The 21,021-nt window shown below is 46.9% G+C and overlaps 1 protein-coding gene across 1 annotated transcript in view; it reads left to right on the forward strand.

Annotated features, from left to right (window-relative positions):
• The window catches only part of LOC126457009 (organic cation transporter protein-like), a 161,732-nt gene that overhangs the window by 130,118 nt on the left and 10,593 nt on the right, over nucleotides 1–21,021 (forward strand). The window contains exon 8 of the mRNA XM_050092978.1: nucleotides 8,745–8,920. Within this exon, the coding sequence (XP_049948935.1) occupies nucleotides 8,745–8,920 (176 nt within the window). The remainder of the gene's footprint in view (nucleotides 1–8,744; nucleotides 8,921–21,021) is intronic.

Consider the following 21,021-nt stretch of genomic DNA (forward strand, 5'->3'; position numbering starts at 1 on the left):
ATAGAAACAGGAACATATGCGGTGAAGGGACGAAGACGGATAGCGAACAAGGAGAACGGCTTAAAGACACAGACCTGACGCAGTTCCAAGTCCTCACATACAGAGGCAAAACAAGAGGAGAAGAAACGCACTAAAAAAGGAAAGGAAACACAAGGAAAAGAGAACAGAAATCAAAGTGAAACAAGTAGGTAATCGTGACTGGCGGACCTCTTACCTAAAACCTGGGCGAGCCAGTCACCCAGCAGCACATTGAAATCCTCTTCCTAAAATCCGAGGCAACAAATTGGACAGGACACAAAACGTAAGACCTTAACCACAGTCGTTGCGTCGTCTTGCAAAATACAGGGCAAATCCGGTGGCAAGGAAACCACCGCCCTCTGGTCAGAGAATAAAAGACAGTCAAGTAAAATGTGGCGGACAGTAATCTGGACGCCACAAGCACTGCAGATTGGGGGGGGGGGGGGGGGGGTCCTCCCGCCGGAGTAAAAAACCATGCGTTAAGGGACTGTGCCCGATGCAGAGGTGAGTGAGGAGAACCTCATCCCGCCTGCATGACTGGTAGGACGTACGCCATGGCCTCGTGGTGGCCTTGACCAGACGCAGCTTATTTTCACCGACTGCCAGCCACTCCTCTTCCCATAGACACATAACACGAAAACGCAAAAGGGAGGTAACAGCATGGAGGGGGACGGCACATTCAACAACGTGAGGGAGGGAACATGCATCTTTGGCAGCCACATCCCCTAATACCCACGTGCCCCGGCACCCAGCAGAAAGAAACCTCCTTCCCCTGCCGTTGCAGGTGGAGTAGGGCATCATGGATGTTCTGGACGACCGTATTCTCCGCTGGGTAAAAGTGTTGCATGGTCTGAAGAGCACTCAGGGAGTCAGAACAGATGAGAAACTTAACACTGGGAACACATCTCCTCTGCTCCAATGCCCGCAAGATCGCAAACAGTTCTACGTTCTAGGGGACTGATGACCTCAGATGTTAAGTCCCATGGTGCTCAGAGCCATTTGAACCATCTGAAGTTCTTGGTGTTCGCGGTTAGCTGATTATTCAGCCGACTTTGAACACCAAAATATCCTGGAGGGCACTCTAGCAGTGCGTTCGAGAAGCCGATCTTGTAGAGGTAGTAGAAAAAAATATGACACGGCCTGACATCCTAGAAGATTTTACCTTCAACGACAACGGTCACGAAATCCTATACACTTACACATAATGCAGTGCCCGATAAGAAAAGTGAAGTACCCGCAAGAAATTGCTGCGTATCCATTTACTTAGTACAGGTACACACCATCGGCGGGTGTACATATCAGCGCTGCAAATCTCTATGATAGAGTTACCACCAGAGAACAGTAGTATTTAGTGTTGTTATTGGGTCTGATTATACACTCCTGGAAATGGAAAAAAGAACACATTGACACCGGTGTGTCAGACCCACCATACTTGCTTCGGACACTGCGAGAGGGCTGTACAAGCAATGATCACACGCACGGCACAGCGGACACACCAGGAACCGCGGTGTTGGCCGTCGAATGGCGCTAGCTGCGCAGCATTTGTGCACCGCCGCCGTCAGTGTCAGCCAGTTTGCCGTGGCATACGGAGCTCCATCGCAGTCTTTAACACTGGTAGCATGCCGCGACAGCGTGGACGTGAACCGTATGTGCAGTTGACGGACTTTGAGCGAGGGCGTATAGTGGGCATGCGGGAGGCCGGGTGGACGTACCGCAGAATTGCTCCACACGTGGGGCGTGAGGTCTCCACAGTACATCGATGTTGTCGCCAGTGGTCGGCGGAAGGTGCACGTGCCCGTCGACCTGGGACCGGACCGCAGCGACGCACGGATGAACGCCAAGACCGTAGGATCCTACGCAGTGCCGTAGGGGACCCCACCGCCACTTCCCAGCAACTTAGGGACACTGTTGCTCCTGGGGTATCGGCGAGGACCATTCGCAACCGTCTCCATGAAGCTGGGCTACGGTCCCGCACACCGTTAGGCCGTCTTCCGCTCACGCCCCAACATCGTGCAGCCCGACTCCAGTGGTGTCGCGACAGGCGTTAATGGAGGGACGAATGGAGACGTGTCGTCTTCAGCGATGAGAGTCGCTTCTGTCTTGGTGCCAATGATGGTCGTATGCGTGTTTGGCGCCGTGCAGGTGAGCGCCACAATCAGGACTGCATACGACCAAGGCACACAGGGCCAACACCCGGCATCATGGTGTGGGGAGCGATCTCCTACACTGGCCGTACACCACTGGTGATCGTCGAGGGGACACTGAATAGTGCACGGTACATCCAAACCGTCATCGAACCCATCGTTCTACCATTCCTAGACCGGCAAGGGAACTTGCTGTTCCAACAGGACAATGCACGTCCGCATGTATCCCGTGCCACCCAACGTGCTCTACAAGGTGTAAGTCAACTACCCTGGCCAGCAAGATCTCCGGATCTGTCCCCCATTGAGCATGTTTGGGACTGGATGAAGCGTCGTCTCACGCGGTCTGCACGTCCAGCACGAACGCTGGTCCAACTGAGGCGCCAGGTGGAAATGGCATGGCAAGCCGTTCCACAGCACTACACCCAGCATCTCTACGATCGTCTCCATGGGAGAATAGCAGCCTGCATTGCTGCGAAAGGTGGATATACACTGTACTAGTGCCGACATTGGGCATGCTCTGTTGCCTGTGTCTATGTGCCTGTGGTTCTGTCAGTGTGATCATGTGATGTATCTGACCCCAGGAATGTGTCAATAAAGTTTCCCCTTCCTGGGACAATGAATTCACGGTGTTCTTATTTCAATTTCCAGGAGTGTATAAGGGGCGTGAACAGCGTTAGATGTTGAGTGATCACTTTGAAAGATACTGAGATGCCGCGTGCTCGTGAGATTACCAGCTCCTGACAGTCTGAAAGGGGCCTCCCTGGGAGTCAGTATTCGGCTGGCTGGTCGTGCAATATCCAAATTTGTGGGATATCTGGATGACAGTGGCCCGATTTTGGACTGGAACGTGAGGGCTAGGTTCTGGTCGGTCACATCTGACCACAACCAGCGAAAATCGCCGTATTCTGCACCAAGCACATTGTAGCTCCTTCACATTGCGCCCGCCATCCGAGAACAAATAAGGGACTCCTTACAGCATTCTGGGTCATCCCGGACCAGTGATCGGGAACTAGCAGCAGCTAGCCTAGGAAATCGCTGTCCCATTCGTAGACCCCCGTTAACACTACAGCATAAACTGCTGCCTTTGGAGCGGTGCCGTGACCGGAATCCACTGACAGGGGATGCATGACATCGCAATGGGTTCAGCGATTAATAACAGTTATGCATTACCACGGATGACCAGTGTCGGCGTGTATAGCGGCGACTGGGAGGAGACGTAACATCCTTGCAATATTTTGAAGAGGCACAGCAGTGTTCCGGTGTTACCCCTGGCATCATGGTATGCAAAGCCATCGGATATGACTTCATGTCGTGACTGGTAATGACTGAAGGAACACTGATGGCACAACGGTACGTCACGGACATTCTGCGTCCTCATGTGTCACCTGTCATACCACAATATCGTTGTGCCGCTTTTTAAAAGGACAATCCTCTCCGCACATGGCACGTGTCTCTGTGAACTGTCTACTTGATTCGGAGGTACTCCCGTGGCCAGAAAGATCGCCACATATGCCCGAAATAGATATAGCACGAGTTCAATCGACTATTCATATTTGACTCGATTTTGTTTTCACTGAAATAACATGGCACATCTTCTCACCCCGTGAACTTTCATTTCGTTTGCTCCTCCTCTCCTGTGTACTTCTTTATTATCAGGCAGTGTAATTAATGGTGTTCAATTATACAGTTTTCTAGCTTTACGTAAATTAGCATTTTAACGTTATTTTCTGGCACGAATACATGTCAAGCTAAGCGACAACAATTCTCAGAAAATACCGAAGAAATTTATGAAATATACTATGGCTAAACGGCATTTAACTGTGTGGCCAACCACGAATACCACCATTCAGTCGATAAATTTTCTTTATATATGCGACACTCTTTCTGTATTACATACGTTGGCTCTGTGGTGTTAATATTCTCATTGCAAGAAATGTAAATGTTGTGTGACTAGGGCCTCCTGTCGGGTAGACCGTTCGTCGGGTGCAAGTCTTTCGATTTGACGCCACTTCGGCGACTTGCGCATCGAGGGGGCTGAAATGGTGATGATTAGGACAACACAACACCCAGTCCCTGAGGGGAGAAAATCTCCGACTCCGCCGGGAATCGAACCCGGACTCTCACTGCAATATAATCGTTAAGATTACGTTCCAGTTCTCGTGAATCTACCACACTCAATTTTCAGAGGTTGGTCGTAAGTTCTCGATTGATACCCTGTCGACTGCTTTGGTTCTCAACCTCAAATTTTTACACATGAAAGGGTGGTTCTGATGTAACGTAACATTCGAGATGTGGGCGTAATACAGTACCGTTAGAAGAGCCAAGACAAAATACAGCCCTCTGATAAAGTGAACTATTTTGCCGCAAACCGTTTTCGGCGTAGAGGAAAGACTGCTGATTTGGACGGAAGTCCAGATCATTTCTTTATTTTACGTGCCACGTTTTTCACAATAACACTTTCTATCTTATAAAAAGAGGGCAGAGAGATTCATCTGTCTTATTTAGTGTCAGATTATTAGTATAAGGTATGATCAGTTGCGAGACCCTTGCTGCAGCGACGTTATATGTAATCACAGAGGGTGAATCCTTTTGCCTAGAGGTAGCGTCGTGGTATTCTCAGTTTCACAAGTCGAGCTATTTCCTCATTGCTGAAGAGCTGTTTCCACGCTTCATTGCATTATGGGTTCCTCCCGGACAACACAAAGACGAAACTTCCTGGCAGATTAAAACTGTGTGCCGGACCGAGACTCGAACTCGGGACCTTTGCCTTCCGCGGGAAAGTGCTCTACCGACTGAGCTACCCAAGCACGACTCACGCCCCGTCCTCGCAGCTTTAATTCCGCCAGTACCTCGTCTCCTACCTTCCAAACTTCACAGAAGCTCTCCTGCGAACCTTGCAGAACTAGCGCTCCTGGAAGAAAGGATATTGGGGAGACATGGCTTAGCCACAGCCTCGGAGATGTTTCTAGAATGAAATTTTCACTCTACAGCGGAGTGTGCGCTGATATGAAACTTCCTGAGTAGACTAGGTACTGGCGGAATTAAAGCTGTGAGGACGGGGCGTGAGTCGTGCTTGGGTAGCTCAGTCGGTAGAGCACTTGCCCGCGTTAGGCAAAGGTCCCGAGTTCGAGTCTCGGTCCGGCACACAGTTTTAATCTGCCAGGAAGTTTCATATCAGCGCACACTCCGCTGTAGAGTGAAAATTTCATTCTAGAATCACAAAGAACGTTACTCATATTCTTCGAGCAGAAGGGAGCGTGCTTCACAGATTTGTCGCAGGATTAAAGAGGTGTACGGAGAGCAGGGACTCACATGGTGCCCAATACTCCGTAGTTGTTACTTTATGAGATGGGACGTGTGGACATCAAGGACATGCCACTGCCTGGGCAGACGGTCGTTGTCACCACTAGTGCTACGATTTCGGCTGTGGAGGAGCTCACATGAACGAATCGTCCGATCATCGCACGTTACACTGCTGTCCAACAGTCGATAGGAACTGTGCACCACATAATCCACGTGAAGCTACATTATGGCAATCACATAATCAGAAGACGGCCAGAATGGGTTTCATTGACCCATTTGTTGAGATACACGGAAGAAGAAACGGATTTCACTGCTCAGATTGTGGCAGGTGATGAAACGCGGTGTCGCCACCTCAACCCTGCGTCCAAACAGATCAGCATGATGTGGCGTCATTCCTTCGTCAAAGAAGAAAAAGAATAAGAAAGACAGTCTGTCCGGAAGACCAGAAAAGTAACCTACTCATCGTCTGGCTGCCACAGGGTGCAACAGTTAACGCTGAGCAACACTGCAACACGTTGCTGAGGCTCAAACAGACCATCAAGAACAAGCGCACGAGTAAGCTCAGGAATGAAATAATACTTCTCCAGGACAACGCTAGGTCACTTGTGGCTAACAAGACCCCGAGCTCCTTCAAAAATTTAGATGAAAGGTCCTGGAACATTCTCCTTACAGCCACGATATCTTCCCACGTGAGACGCATATCACATGCTCCTTAAAACAATCTCTGAAAGGTCTGAGGTGCAATTGTGCCAAAAAAGTGCTGGACACTGTGAAAAACAGGATCCTTCAGCAACCCAGGAGTTTCTACCCTGAAACCATTCATTCCCATCCTACGCTCTGGGATCGGTGTATCAATGCTGGTCGCTTTTATGTATAGTTCTACTCTTCCACATGGATGTGATTATAATATTGCTATTAAAATTTCTTTATATATAACTCAAAAAATGTGTCTACAATCTTATGGGACTTAACTGCTAAGGTCATCAGTCCCTAAGCTTCCACACTACTTAACTTAAATTATCCTAAGGACAAACACACACACCCATGCCCGAGGGAGGACTCGAACCTCCGCCGGGATCAGCCGCACAGTCCATGATTGCAGCGCCTTAGACCGCTCGGCTAATCCCGCGCGGCTTTATATACAACTGTAGTCTCTTTTTCATTTGGACACACCTTATACTTATGAAGAAAGCCAATGGAACACAGTGGCACCGCGTACTTCACATGACCATAGTCAAAAAAATGGTTCAAATGGCTCTGAGCACAATGGGACTTAACTTCTAAGGTCATTAGTCCCCTAGAACTTAGAACTACTTAAACCTAACTAACCTAAGGACATCACACACATCCATGCCCGATGCAGGATTCGAACCTGCGACCGTAGCGGTCGCGCGGTTTCAGACTGTAGCGCCTTTAACCGCTTGGCCACCCCGGTCGGCTGACCACAGTCAGCTCAGATCTCTACCCCGTTTGTTGACACTGAAAGACAACCTACCTACTTTCCAGATATGAAGTGAACCATTCCTGCACATTTTCCCTAATCAAAAAATGTTCCAGGTTATGAATATAATCCAGGTATAATATGGTTCATGCAATGAAACTCTTTATTAAATCAAAGAGAAAGAAACCCTCTGCTGTTGCCTGACATTGTCAGAAGGAGAGCGAGTTGTTTATCGATGTAAAAAAGATTCCAAAATAGAATTTTTATAACACATGATATATAACCTGACTACTAGTTCCATCAAAGTTCTGTTGCCAATTTCACATCATCGGATATGTGAATTATAACGCCCCTAACTGTGGCACATTGCCATCGGGACATTGAAAACATGGAGACAGTACACTAAAATGAAAGCCGTAACTGATCAGTAAGGCGCAGAGGCGTCAGATACATCAGACAGAGCACATCCAGTACCGTCACATGTGTGTATGATGAGCACGGAGCCGGTTAGCAACATACGCGCATGTGACAGCAGTGGATGTGCTCTGTCTGATGTATCTGACACCTACTGATACAGTCATGGCTTTCTTAATGCACTACCTCGAAGTTTTCAGTGTCCAGATGGCAATGAGCCATACATAGGGGCTTTATAATTCACGTATCCGATGATGTAAAGATGGCAATAGAACTTTGCTGAAACTAGTTGTTGCCGACCGGTGTGGCCGTGCGGTTCTAGGCGCTTCAGTCTGGAACCGCGTGACCGCTACGGTCGCAGGTTCGAATCCTGCCTCGGGCATGGATGTGTGTGATGTCCATAGGTTAGTTAGGCTTAAGTAGTTCTAAGTTCTAGGGGACTGATGACCTCAGAAGTTAAGTCCCATAGTGCTCAGAGCCATTTTTGAAACTAATTATTATAGTGAAACTTCCTGGCAGATGAAAACTGTGTGCCCGACCGAGACTCGAACTCGGGACCTTTGCCTTTCGCGGGCAAGTGCTCTACCAACTGAGCTACCGAAGCACGACTCACGCCCGGTACTCACAGCTTTACTTCTGCCAGTACCTCGTCTCCTACCTTCCAAACTTTACAGAAGCTCTCCTGCGAACCTTGCAGAACTAGCACTCCTCAAAGAAAGGATATTGCGGAGACATGGCTTAGCCACAGCCTGGGGGATGTTTCCAGAATGAGATTTTCACTCTGCAGCAGAGTGTGCAATATCCTTTCTTTCAGGAGTGCTAGTTCTGCAAGGTTCGCAGGAGAGCTTCTGTAAAGTTTGGAAGGTAGGAGACGAGGTACTGGCAGAAGTAAAGCTGTGAGTACCGGGCGTGAGTCGTGCTTCGGTAGCTCAGTTGGTAGAGCACTTGCCCGCGAAAGGCAAAGGTCCCGAGTTCGAGTCTCGGTCGGGCACACAGTTTTCATCTGCCAGGAAGTTTCATATCAGCGCACACTCCGCTGCAGAGTGAAAATCTCATTCTGGTAATTATTATAGTAATTGGATACGTATGACATGCGTTCTGGGCAATAAAACTTCTGCTTTGGAAGCTTTTTTTGCACAGAAAACTCTCAATTCTCAACCTACTGTCAAGCCCTGCGAGTGCGTCACACAGAGACAATAAATTGTATTTTCTGCGGATACTCCATTTCTGAAGCCAAAATAAAAGTCTGACAGCAAATTGCGTGTACTGACATATACACTGAATTCTAAGAAGCTTTCGTAACCGCTCATAGGAATGATCTAGGAGTCGGCGACAAGTTAAACTGCAACATTTCTTCCTTAAAATGACTATAAAACGAGCAATAGTTGAAGCCCGTCGCTAAGTAGGCTGCTCTCCTGTCGCAGGCATTGCGTCCGCGTCGCTGGCCATCATGGGCCGGTTCAGCGTCAACATCTCGTACAACATCGGGCTGCAGTACGCCGCCGAGCTGCTGCCCACCGTGGTGAGGGCGCAGGGCGTGGCGCTCATACACATCATGGGCTACGTCGCCACGCTCATCTCGCCCTTCGTCGTCTACCTGGTGAGTCTGCTCTCACATGTTGGCCTGCACTGCGGTACTGTACACCCTGGTGCCCTCGCCACCAACATGGACGGCGACATTAACCCTATAGCACTAAGGAGAGGCGGCAGGGGGGAGAGGGGGAGGGCAGTGTTACATTGCACTAGGCCATCTTAAACTTTACTACTCTACATTTTATTCAAAGGAGGCCATAATTTATAGGTTGTGCACTAGCTAATTACAGTTATTAGTTTTCTAAAGGTACGTTACGTTCAGAATAAGTACAACATGTCCTGTTTTATAACATATAACGACAATTTTACAACTCATAACGTTACTGGGAAAGAAGTCATAATTCATGTTACGTATGCAATAATAACAAATTACGGATATTATAACTCCAGGATTATCTTCCAAACAAAATGAGTGGAAAGTCTCCCCCCATACACACTATTACACTACTGGACATTAAAATTGCTACAAGAAGAAATGCAGATGATAAACGGGTATTCATTGGACAAATATATTATTCTAGAACAGACATGTGATTACATTTTCAAGCATCTTGGGTGCATAGATCCTGAGAAATCAGTACCCAGCACAACCACCTCTGGCCGCAGTAACGGCCTTGATACAGCTGAGCAATGAGTTAAACAGAGCTTGGATGGGGTGTACAGATACAGCTGCCCATGCAGCTTCAACACGATACCACAGTTCATCAAGAGTAGTGACTGGCGTATTGTGACGAGCCAGTTGCTCGGCCACCATTGACCAAACGTCTTCAATTGGTGAGAGATCTGGAGAATGTGCTGGCCAGGGCAGCAGTCGAATATTTTCTATATCCAGAAAGGCCCATACAGGACCTGCAACATGCGGTCGTGCATTATCCTGCTGAAATGTAGGGTTTCGCAGGGATCGAATAAAGAGTAGAGCCACGGGTCGTAACACGTCCACTGTTCAAAGTGCCGTCAATGCGAACAAGAGGTGACCAAGACGTGTAACCAATGGCACCCCATACCATCACGCCGGTATGGCGATGACGAATACACGCTTCCAATGTGCGTTCACCGCGATGTCGCCAAACACGGATGCGACTATCATGATGCTGTAAACAGAACCTGGATTCGTCCGAAAAAAAATGACGTTTTGCCATTCGTGCACCCAGGTTCGTCGTTGAGTACATCATCGCAGGCGCTCCTGTCTGTGATGCAGCGTCAAGGGTAACCGCAGCCATGGTCTCCGAGCTGATAGTCCATGCTGCTGCAAACGTCGTCGAACTGTTCGTGCAGATGGTTGTTGTCTTGCAATCTGTTGACTCGGGGATCGAGACGTGGCTGCACGATCCGTTACAGCCATGCGGATAAGATGCCCGTCATCAAGACTGCTAGTGATACGATGCCGTTGGGATCTATCACGGCTTTCCGTATTAACCTCCTGAACCCACCGATTCCATATTCTGCTAACAGTCATTGGATCTCTACCAATGCGAGCAGCAATGCCGCGATACAATAAACCGCAATCTCGATAGGCTACAATCCGACCTTTATCAAAGTCGGAAACGTGATGGTACGCATTTCCCCTCCTTACACGAGGCATCACTACAACGTTTCACCAGGCAACGCCGGTCAACTGCTGTTTGTGTATGAGAAATCGGTTGGAAACTTTCCTCGTGTCAGCACGTTGTGTGAATGCTCTGAAAAGCTAATCATTTGCATCTCACAGCATCTTCTTCCTGTCGGTTAAATTTCGCGTCTGTAGCACGTCATCTTCGTGGTGTAGCAATTTCAATGCCCAGTAGTGTATTACAGTCCAAGCAAGACCTGTTCTGCACAAATTGCTCTTGAGCAGTAGTTACGAGATGTGTCATCCTTCATTTGCTCGAAGGCAGAGCTGAGCATACATTTCTCCCTTGTAATTCTTGTGGTTTCTACTCCTGCACAAGTGAATTTCTTCAAACAAGTCACAAAGTATGTTAGTATCAAAATCAAAATCAGAACCATCCATGTCGTGCTAACTGCAACAGTAAAAGGTAAGATTGACTCTGAACCAGGCCAATGTGATATAAACTAAGACTCTTCTAACTGCAACTGCTTGATATTTCACCTAAGGCAAATTCTAAACGATAAAGTAAATACGGTGACTATTTGAAAACAGCACGCCTTTACCAAACATTCGCAATATTTACAAGAGCACCAGCGTCAGTAAACATCTGAAGTCTGGCAGTAAATAATTCGGCGATTGTTAGCAACAATGTATGCCATGAAGTTTCTCAAGAGAGTGTGTCACTCATGTGTCATTATTGGCGGGAACCGCGAAGAGATACCAAATATAATCGTGAATTTAACGAGGGGTTAGTAATCTAGAGTTTATCCGCGACCTTTCTTACTTATGCAGTCTTTCTTTTGTCGTGAGTCTCCCGACTGGTCTGACACGGTTCGCCACGAATTTCGTTCTCGTGCCACCCTCTTCAACACAGAGTAGCATTTGTACCCTATGTCCTCAATTATTTGTTGGGTAGTTTCCAGTCTTTGTCTCCCCTACAGTTTCTGCCTTCTGTCGCCTCCTCAGGTACCATAGAACTTATTCCCTGATGTCTTAAAACATGTCCTACCATCCTGTCTCTTCTTGTCAGTGTTTTCTCTATGTTGAGGAAAATCGTTTTCCTGCGTAGGCTCTTTTATTTTGAAGTAACCACTTCATTTCATTATTTAGCGATTAGCCAATTTCACCCTGTTCTGTCTTACCAAGCTACTATCTCAAACGTGAAACCCACATATGAAAAGTAATAACTCTGACACTTACGCGGATCTGTCACTTTGTCATTATACAACACATTAAAATACGTTATTCTAACTATTTAAAAAGTATATTTTCATTTTAAGTACGAGAGGTGTCCAATAAGTCATGTAACACATTTTTTTTCTGAAAGCAGGTTGTTTTTATTCAAGATTCCAATACACCGTATAATTCCCCATTCTTTTGGATAAAATTTTCTATTTTTCATTATAATCTCCGTTCAATGCGATGATCTTACGCCATCTTACTAGGAGAGCCTGTATGCCCGCATGGTACCACTCTACTGGTCGACATCGGAGCCAACATCTTGCAACATCAATAACCTCCCCAACATCAGCGTACTGCTTCCTACAGAATGCATCCTTCATTGGGCTAAACAGATGGAAGTCGGAAGGTGCGGGATCCGGGCGGTAGGGTGGATAAGGAAGAACAATTCAATGAAGTTTAATGAGCTCCTCTCCTCTCGAGTGGGAAAACTTCTGAGAGGCCTTGCGTTGTCATGGACAAGGTGAAGTTTGCATTTTGGTGGCGACGAACACGACGCTGAGGTCGTTTCTTCACGGCCAGCACGCGGAAGGTCGGATAGGTTTGCGCGACCTTGCTGCGATTATGACAGACGCATCCCCCAACGATTCATCATGCTTTTGTTCACGGCCAGGTCCCCGTAGACATTCTGCAAGCGTCTCTCAATACGAGGGTTGGAACTTAAATAGTGGCAACTATTTATTCACAACCGATACAAAAGAGTTACATGTTTGCACCTGTTACTGTCCTTCACAGTAGTCACCAGCGTTGTGTAGGACCCGTTGCCAGCGACGTGGAAGGCGTAGTATACCGCCACCAGAGCCTGCTCTGTTGATGGTGCGAATCGAGCGGTCTAAAGTTATGGTGATTCTCATGTACAACTGTGATGGTGTTATCCTAACGCATTACGTTCCTCCACTGCAGACCGTCAGTTCACAGTATTACTGTTCGTATTTGGAGCATCGCCTGCGATCAGCTTTGCGAACGAAGCGGCGACACTTTCTGCGCAACCCACCCATCATTTGCACAACAATGCGCGGGTGCCTACATCGCAAGCTCTGGCTGTTCTGTTCGGTCGATGGGACTGGCAAGTACTGTACCATCCACCATACTCCCCGGACTTAAGTCCTTGTGACTTTGATTTGATTCCGAAGATGAAGGAAGCACTTCGTGGCATTCGCTTCAGAACTGTTCCAGAGATTCGACAGGCAGTAGACCGCGCCATTCGCGCCATCAGCAGAACAGGCTCTGCTAACGGTATACTAAGCCTTCCACATCGCTGGCAACGGGTTCTACACAACACTGGTGACTACTTTGAAGGACAGTAACAGGTGCAAATATTTAACTCTTTTGTATCGGTTGTGAATAAATAGTTGCCACTATTTAAGTTTCAACCCTCGTATCTGCGATGCTCTGATTTTCTTCCAAAAGAAACTCAGTAACAGCTCTCTGCTTGGAGCGCAGCTGCGTTACAGACGCCATTTTGAAGACTACGTATAGCGCCGTAACCTATCGGAACTTCATGAATCTCTAGGGGCTTCAGCGGGAATATTCATCGATGTCTCACCACAGATTCTGCCTTTTTAACCGAAGCTGACTGACAAAAAAGATGGTTGCCGTACTCTCTGAATGCCTCTCGTAGTTACAACAAGGCGCATGAGGCTCGCGTTTATGAAAATACAATTTTGACGAAGTTAAAAAAACGTATTTTAATGGTTTGTATAAGGGCACAAAGACAAAATCGTGACAATGGTTGCATTTGTTCCTTTTTACCAATGAATCTGTTATCTGATATATTAGCCCAAGGGGATGAGTTCAGCTATTCGCTAAATGATAAAATAAGGTGGTTATTTCAAAATAAAACAGCCCACGCAGGAAAATGACTTTCTTCGACAACTTCACAGTGGCTAAGGACCCATATATACAAAAGACTATTATTCCACATGTTCCTTTCTTTGCCGATTCAGTAAAGAACTTCCTCATTTCTCATCTTATCAGTTCACCTAATTTTCAACATCCTCTTATACGACCGCAGCTCTAACGCTTCGATTCTATTCTTTCCAAGGGAGCGAAGTAGCGCTGTAGTTGGCACTCTGGATTTGCATTCGAGAGGACGACGATTCAGATCCCTGTCCAGCCCTACAGATTTAGGTTTTCCGTGGTTTTCCTGTATCGCGCAAGGCAAATGCCGGGATGGTACCTTTGACAAGGGCGCTGTCGATTTCCTTCCTCATCCTTCCGTAATCCGATATCATAACTCCGTCTCTACCACGTTGTCGACAGGACGTTAAACCACACTCTTCCTTCCTTCTTCTTTTCCGGTTATCCCACAGTCGCTGTTTCACTGCCGTAGAATTCTGTGCTCCAAACATACAATCTCAGAAATTTCTTCCTCCAGTTACGGTCAATATTTGATATTAGCAGACTTCTTTTGGCCTGCAATGCTCCCTCTGACTGTGCTTCTCTCCTTCTTACATAAAAAAAAGTTCAAATCTGTGTGAAATCTTATGGGACTTAACTGCTAAGGTCAACAGTCCCTAAGCTTACACACTACTTAACCTAAATTATCCTAAGGACAAACACACACGCCCATGCCCGAGGGAGCACTCGAACCTCCGCTGGGACCAGCCGCACGGTCCATGACTGCAGCGCCTAAGACCGCTAGGCTAATCCCGCGCGGCCCTTCTTACATCAATTGCGTTGTTCGTCATGAGCTATTTTGCTTCCACAGCAACAACATTCCTCAACCTTGTCTATTTCGTGGCCTCGCTAATCTCGTTTCTACTACTTCTCATCACTTTCATCTTTCTTCTGGCGTTACTAGTTAGGATCACACTGTCTTCTCAAATGCGTCGGTTGTTCGCTAAAAATTTGACTAACAGAATCTAGAACGTTATCCGGGACGGTTAATGTTCAACAGAAGCGAAACTAAAATTAACTGCCCTCCAAGCAAGTGTAACAGGTCCTTTAATGCTCTCGTAAACGTAAACTCCGTCCCCAGGCCAAAGGGTACCGTCAAAGTGCCATGTCATCCTCTGCCAATGGTGTCACTGGATGCGGTATGAAGGGGCGTGGCGTCAGCACATCGCTCTCCCGGCCGTTGGTTTTCGTAACCTGGAGCCGCTGCCGCTCCGTCACGTGACTACTTAACTTGGCTCGTGAGGCTGAGTGCACCCAGTTCAAGTCCTCCCACCAAGAAAAAGACTCCTAGCAGGGCCGGGAACTGAAGCCGGGTCCTCAGCGTGGCAGTCAATCTCCTGACCACTCAGCTGTGAGGTCGGCGCATTAACCATATTCCTTTATCCAACGCGCGGATTCGATTCGGGTCTGGCTCACTCTGCTGTCTTCCAAGCTAGCGCACTGTGCGTTCCGCTACCCGAGTAGGATCTCTAATTTTCTCAGAGTACATAGTTGTCGGGCAGGATCGACTGCATTAGCAGATTGTTTTCTGACGATGCTGTTGTGCACAGGAAGGTGTCATCAGTGGAAGATCGTAATAAATACGAGGGATGTCCAATTGGTAACGCAACACTTTTTTTTTCAGGAGTCCAATTCACCACATTATTCCCCACTCTTCTGCCTACAAAATCCAGTTTTGCAACATAATCTCCGTTCAAGGCAACGGCCTCACGCCACGTTACCGGGAGGGCCTCTATGCCCTCATGGTACCAATCCACTTCTCGACGTCGGAGCCAAGGCCTCTTGTAGTACGATGCTGAGTCAAACGAAAACCTTAAATTTTTTTAAATATTATTTATTGTGCAGAAGTGGTACAAAGCTATATCACTTTTCAACATAATCTCTCCCACGCTCAATGCAAGTCCTCCAGCGCTTACAAAGTGCATAAATTCCTTTAGAAAAAATTCTTTTGGTAGCCCGCGCAACCACTCATGTACCGCGTGGTGTATCTCTTCATCAGAACGGAACTTCTTTCCTCCCATTGCGTCTTTGAGTGGTCCAAACATATGGAAATCACTTGAGGCAAGGTGTGGTGAGTATGGTGGATGAGGAAGATACTCAAAATGCAGGTCTGTGATTATTGCAACTGTTGTACGGGCAGTGTGGGGCCTTGCACTGTCATGTTGCAAAAGGAAACCTGCTGACAGCAATCCACGTCGCTTTGATTTGATTGCAGGCCGCAGATGATTTTTTAGGAGATCTGTGTGTGATGCACTGGTGACAGTGGTCCCTCTAGGTATGTAATGCTCCAAAATTACGCCTTTTTCGTCCCAAAAGAGAGTCAGCATAACCTTCCCTGCTCATGGTTCTGTTCGAAACTGCTTTGGTTTTGGTGATAAGGAATGGTGCCATGCCTTGCTCGCTCTCTTCCTTCCCGGTTGTCGGACGTGAACCCAGGTTTCGTCCCCAGTAACGATTCTTGCAAGGAAGCCATCACCTTCTCGTTCAAAGCGCCGAAGAAGTTCTTCACAAACATCAACACGTCGTTCTCTCAGCTACCATGGCACCCATCTTGCGGAAACTTTGTGAAACTGGAGCACATCATGCACAGTGTGGTCTGCTGACCCATGACTAATCTGTAAACATGCTGCAGTGTCATTCAGTATCACTCAGCGGTTTTCCTTCACTATGGCTGCAATGTTCTGTGGAGTCACAATTAGTTGCGCTTGACCTGGACGAGGAGCATCTTCCACTGAAGTCACACCATTTGCGAACTTCCTACACCATTCGTAGACTTGCTGCTGTGACAAACATGCATCACCGTACTGAACCTTCATTCGTCGATGAATTTCAATAGGTTTCACACCTTCACTATGCAAAAACCGAATAACAGAACGCTGCTCTTCCCTGGTGCAAGTCGCGAGTGGGGTGGCCATCTTTATACTGATACTGCCACGTTATGTGTGCATCTGCACTATGCTGCCACCTACAGGCCATTCTGCACGCTGTTTGTAGCACGCTTACCAACTTACACGATAACGGCACCAAATTTCGATTTGTTACTACAACTTTAAGGTTTTCATTTGACTCACCCTCGTATCAATAACTCCCCATAATGCACGTACCGCTTCCCGCAGAGTGCATCCTTCACTGGGCCAAACAGATGGAAGCCTGAAGGTGCGAGATCCGGGCTGTTGGGTGAATGAGGAAGAACAGTCCAAAGACGTTTTGTGAAATACTCTCAGGTGCGCAGGGGTGCGTGAAGCCTTGCCTCGGCATGGAGCAGGAGAAGCTCATTTGCATTTTTGTGGCAACGAACACGCTGAATCGAGTCTTCATTTTCCTGAGGGTAGCACAATATGATACCGCCTAACAAAGACGTTATTGAGACGACGCAATCAACAGGTCTTATACCTGGAGCCACGAACGACGGCTGTCAAGTTTAGGTTGGTTCGGCCCACGTGCGTCACGCATTCTTCGAAAACCAGTGACCGTTCAGTAGTATTGTGAGCGCTCTGCTGTTAATGCCGCAGCAAATTCGAAAATTAAACGTGACCCTAGCGAGTTGTTTAGTGAATTTCTGTTCTATTTGTTGCGAATTGTCATCGCTGATGGTGGCGGAAAGTGATAAATTCTGCAGAAGCAAGCGAGAGAGATAATTTTCAGGATATACATTTTCTTCGAGCGGAAAGCACGCGCATGAGCATACCGCAACTGTCATTTCGAATCGTCAACAATGCAATCCCCATCTGTGCCTCGACTTGCGCGAACTGCCATTCTTCGTGGATCGGATTATGGTGGAAGGACTGGGTAACAATTTGAACGTAGTTTTTTTTTAATTATATCTTGACAAAATTTATTACCACCACAATATAGTTCACCAATAAATTACAAACTTTCGATAGCTCCTTTCTTTTGACAATAGACAATTTACTAACTGTAAGAATTAACTTTTTTCTTATATATATATATATATATATATATATATATATATATATATATATATATATTGTTGTCTTCAGTCCTGAGACTGGTTCGATGCAGCTCTCCATATATACATTCGCACTGAAATGAGGATTGACACATTGTCGGATGAACCATTCGCTGGAGTGTACCCGTGGAGGCCAATCAGCTGCTGATAGTGCCTGCACACGCTGTAAATGGTACGGAAACAACTGGTTCTCTCGTAGCACTCTCCATACAGTGACGTGGTCAACGTTACCTTGTACAGCAGCAACTTCTCTGACGCTGACATTAGGGTTGTCGTCAACTGCACGAAGAATTGCCTCGTCCACTGCATGCGTCCTCGTCGTTCTAGGTCTTTCCCAGTCGCGAGTCATAGGCTAGAATGTTCCGTGCTCCCTAAGACGCCGATCAATTGCTTCGAACGTCTTTTTGTCGGGACACCTTCGTTCTGGAAATCTGTCTCGAAACAAACGTACCGCGCCACGGCTATTGCCCCGTGCTAATCCATACATCAAATGGGCATCTGCCAACTCCGCATCTGTAAACATTTCACTGACTGCAAAACCACATTCGTGATGAACACTAACCTGTTGATGCTACGTACTGATGTGCTTGATGCTAGTACTGTAGAGCAGAGAGTCGCATGTCAACACAAGCACCGAAGTCAACATTACCTACCTTCAATTGGGCCAACTGGCGGTGAATCGAGGAAGTACAGTACATACTGACGAAACTAAAATATACAGGGTGTTACAAAAAGGTACGGCCAAACTTTCAGGAAACATTCCTCACACACAAAGAAAGAAAAGTTATGTGGGCATGTGTCCGGAAACGCTTACTTTCCATGTTAGAGCTCATTTTATTACTTCTCTTCAAATCACATTAATCATGGAATGGAAACACACAGCAACAGAACGTACCAGCGTGACTTCACTTTGTTAAAGGAAATGTTCAAAATGTCCTCCGTTAGCGAGGATACATGCATCCACCCTCCGTCGCATGGAATCCCTGATGCGCTGATGCAGCCCTGGAGAATGGCGTACTGTATCACAGCCGTCCACAATACGAGCACGAAGATCTCTACATTTGGTACCGTGGTTGCGTAGACAAGAGCTTTCAAATGACCCCATAAATGAAAGTCAAGAGGGTTGAGGTCAGGAGAGCGTGGAGGCCATGGAATTGGTCCGCCTCTACCAATTGAGAAGCGTACGAACACTTCGACTGAAATGTGCAGGAGCTCCATCGTGCATGAACCACATGTTGTGTCGTACTTGTAAAGGCACATGTTCTAGCAGCACAGGTAGAGTATCCCGTATGAAATCATGATAACGTGCTCCATTGAGCGTAGGTGGAAGAACATGGGGCCCAATCAAGACATCACCAACAATGCCTGCCCAAACGTTCACAGAAAATCTGTGTCGATGACGTGATTGCACAATTGCGTGCGGATTCTCGTCAGCCCACACATGTTGATTGTGAATATTTCCCTTCTTGACAAATAAAAGTTGAACAGTTAAAGTATAAAATAACACATATAGGCTGCAAGATCCTTTAAAAGAAATGAAACACCAATAACCCTACAAAGACATGACCTAAACAGATCTCCCTGCTATATTTTCCCTTTTAGTTTAAGAGGCATTAGCCTTAATAGATCCAGTGGTTTGTTTACGAGGGAGAGGGTTGCGTACGTATGACGAGAGTTCAAAAATAGACGTTACCAAAACACGACCGCAAAGCGGACGGTAGCAGCGTGGTCTACGCGCCTTGCCATGGTTCGCGCGGCTCCCCCTGTCGGAGGTCGGAGTCCGCCCGCGGGCATGGGTGTGTGTGTTGTCCTTAGCGTAAGTTAGTTTAAGTTAGATTAAGTAGTGTGTAAGCATAGAGACCGATGACCTCAGCAGTTTGGTCCCATAGAACTTACCACAAATTTCCAATTTCCAAAACGGACGGCGGGAGCACGAAGCAGTCAAGAATCAGTAAACCGGTGCAGTGTGAGAAAAAGAGCCATCGGCCGGAACGAGTGTCACAGAAATGTCAAAGAACGCTCACCATTAAAGCTGGTAGCGTCAGAATCCAAGCTCCACTTCGACCACGGATGGCAAGCACTTCATTTTGACATCGGCCATACGCACAGCACGCTCAGCTCGCTCAATAGACATAGCTACTTTATGATCCCACAGAGGGGTCGAGTTTGTCTTTGTGCCTTCTTTTGCCTTTTAGTAATTGCCTGCTCAGGCAGGAAAACTGTGAGATGCACCGAAAGTCCCAGTTTGGGCGCTGTTAATGTCGGCTGTTCCATGGCGTGTCATTTTTTGGTGTCTTTTCCCTGCTTTTTCCATAGCTGTTTCACAGAGGAAGACTGCACTGTAGTTCCTTCTCTAGATTGTCGCACAAATGACAAAATTGTAGATATCGAAATAGATGACAGAGGGATAGAAAGACAATTAAAATCGCTCAAAAGAGGAAAGGCCGCTAGACCTGATGGGATACCAGTTCGATTTTACACAGAGTACGCGAAGGAACTTGCCCCCCCCCCCCCTTATTGCAGCGGTGTACTGTAGGTCTCTAGACGAGCGTAGCGTTCCAAAAGATCGGAAAAGGGGACAGGTCATCCCCGTTTTCAAGAAGGGACGTCGAACAGATGTGCAGAACTATAGACCTATATCTCTAACTTCGATCAGTTGTAGAATTTTGGAACACGTATTATGTTCGAGTATAATGACTTTTCTGGAGAGTAGAAATCTACTCTGTAGGAATCAGCATGGGTTTCGAAAAAAACGATCGTGTGAAACCCAGCTCGCGCTATTCGTCCACGAGACTCAGAGGGCCATAGACACGGGTTCCCAGGTAGATGCCGTGTTTCTTGACTTCTGCAAGGCGTTCGATACAGTTCCCCACAGTCGTTTAATGAACAAAGTAAGAGCACATGGACTATCAGACCAATTGCGTGATTGGATTGAAGAGTTCCTAGATAATAGAACACAGCATGTCATTCTCAAGTCTACCGAAGTAAGAGAGATTTCTGGTGTGCGCAGGGGAGTGTCGTAGGACCGTTGCTATTCACAATATACATAAATGACCTTGTGGATAACATCGGAAGTTCACTGAGGCTTTTTGCAGATGATGCTGTGGTATATCGAGAGGTTGTAACAATGGAAAATTGTACTGAAATGCAGGAGGATCTGCAGCGAATTGACGCATGGTGCAGGAAATGGCAATTGAATCTCAATGTAGACAAGTGTAATGTGCTGCGAATACATAGAAAAAAAGATCCTTTATCATTTAGCTACAATATAGCAGGTCAGCGACTGGAAGCAGTTAATTCCATAAATTATCTGGGTGTAGGCGTTAGGAGTGATTTACAATGGAATGACCATATAAAATTAATTGTCGGTGAAGCATATGCCAGTCTGAGATTCATTGGAAGAATCCTAAGA

This window comes from Schistocerca serialis, chromosome 2, assembly GCF_023864345.2.
Source record: "Schistocerca serialis cubense isolate TAMUIC-IGC-003099 chromosome 2, iqSchSeri2.2, whole genome shotgun sequence".
NCBI classification, from domain to species: domain Eukaryota; kingdom Metazoa; phylum Arthropoda; class Insecta; order Orthoptera; family Acrididae; genus Schistocerca; species Schistocerca serialis.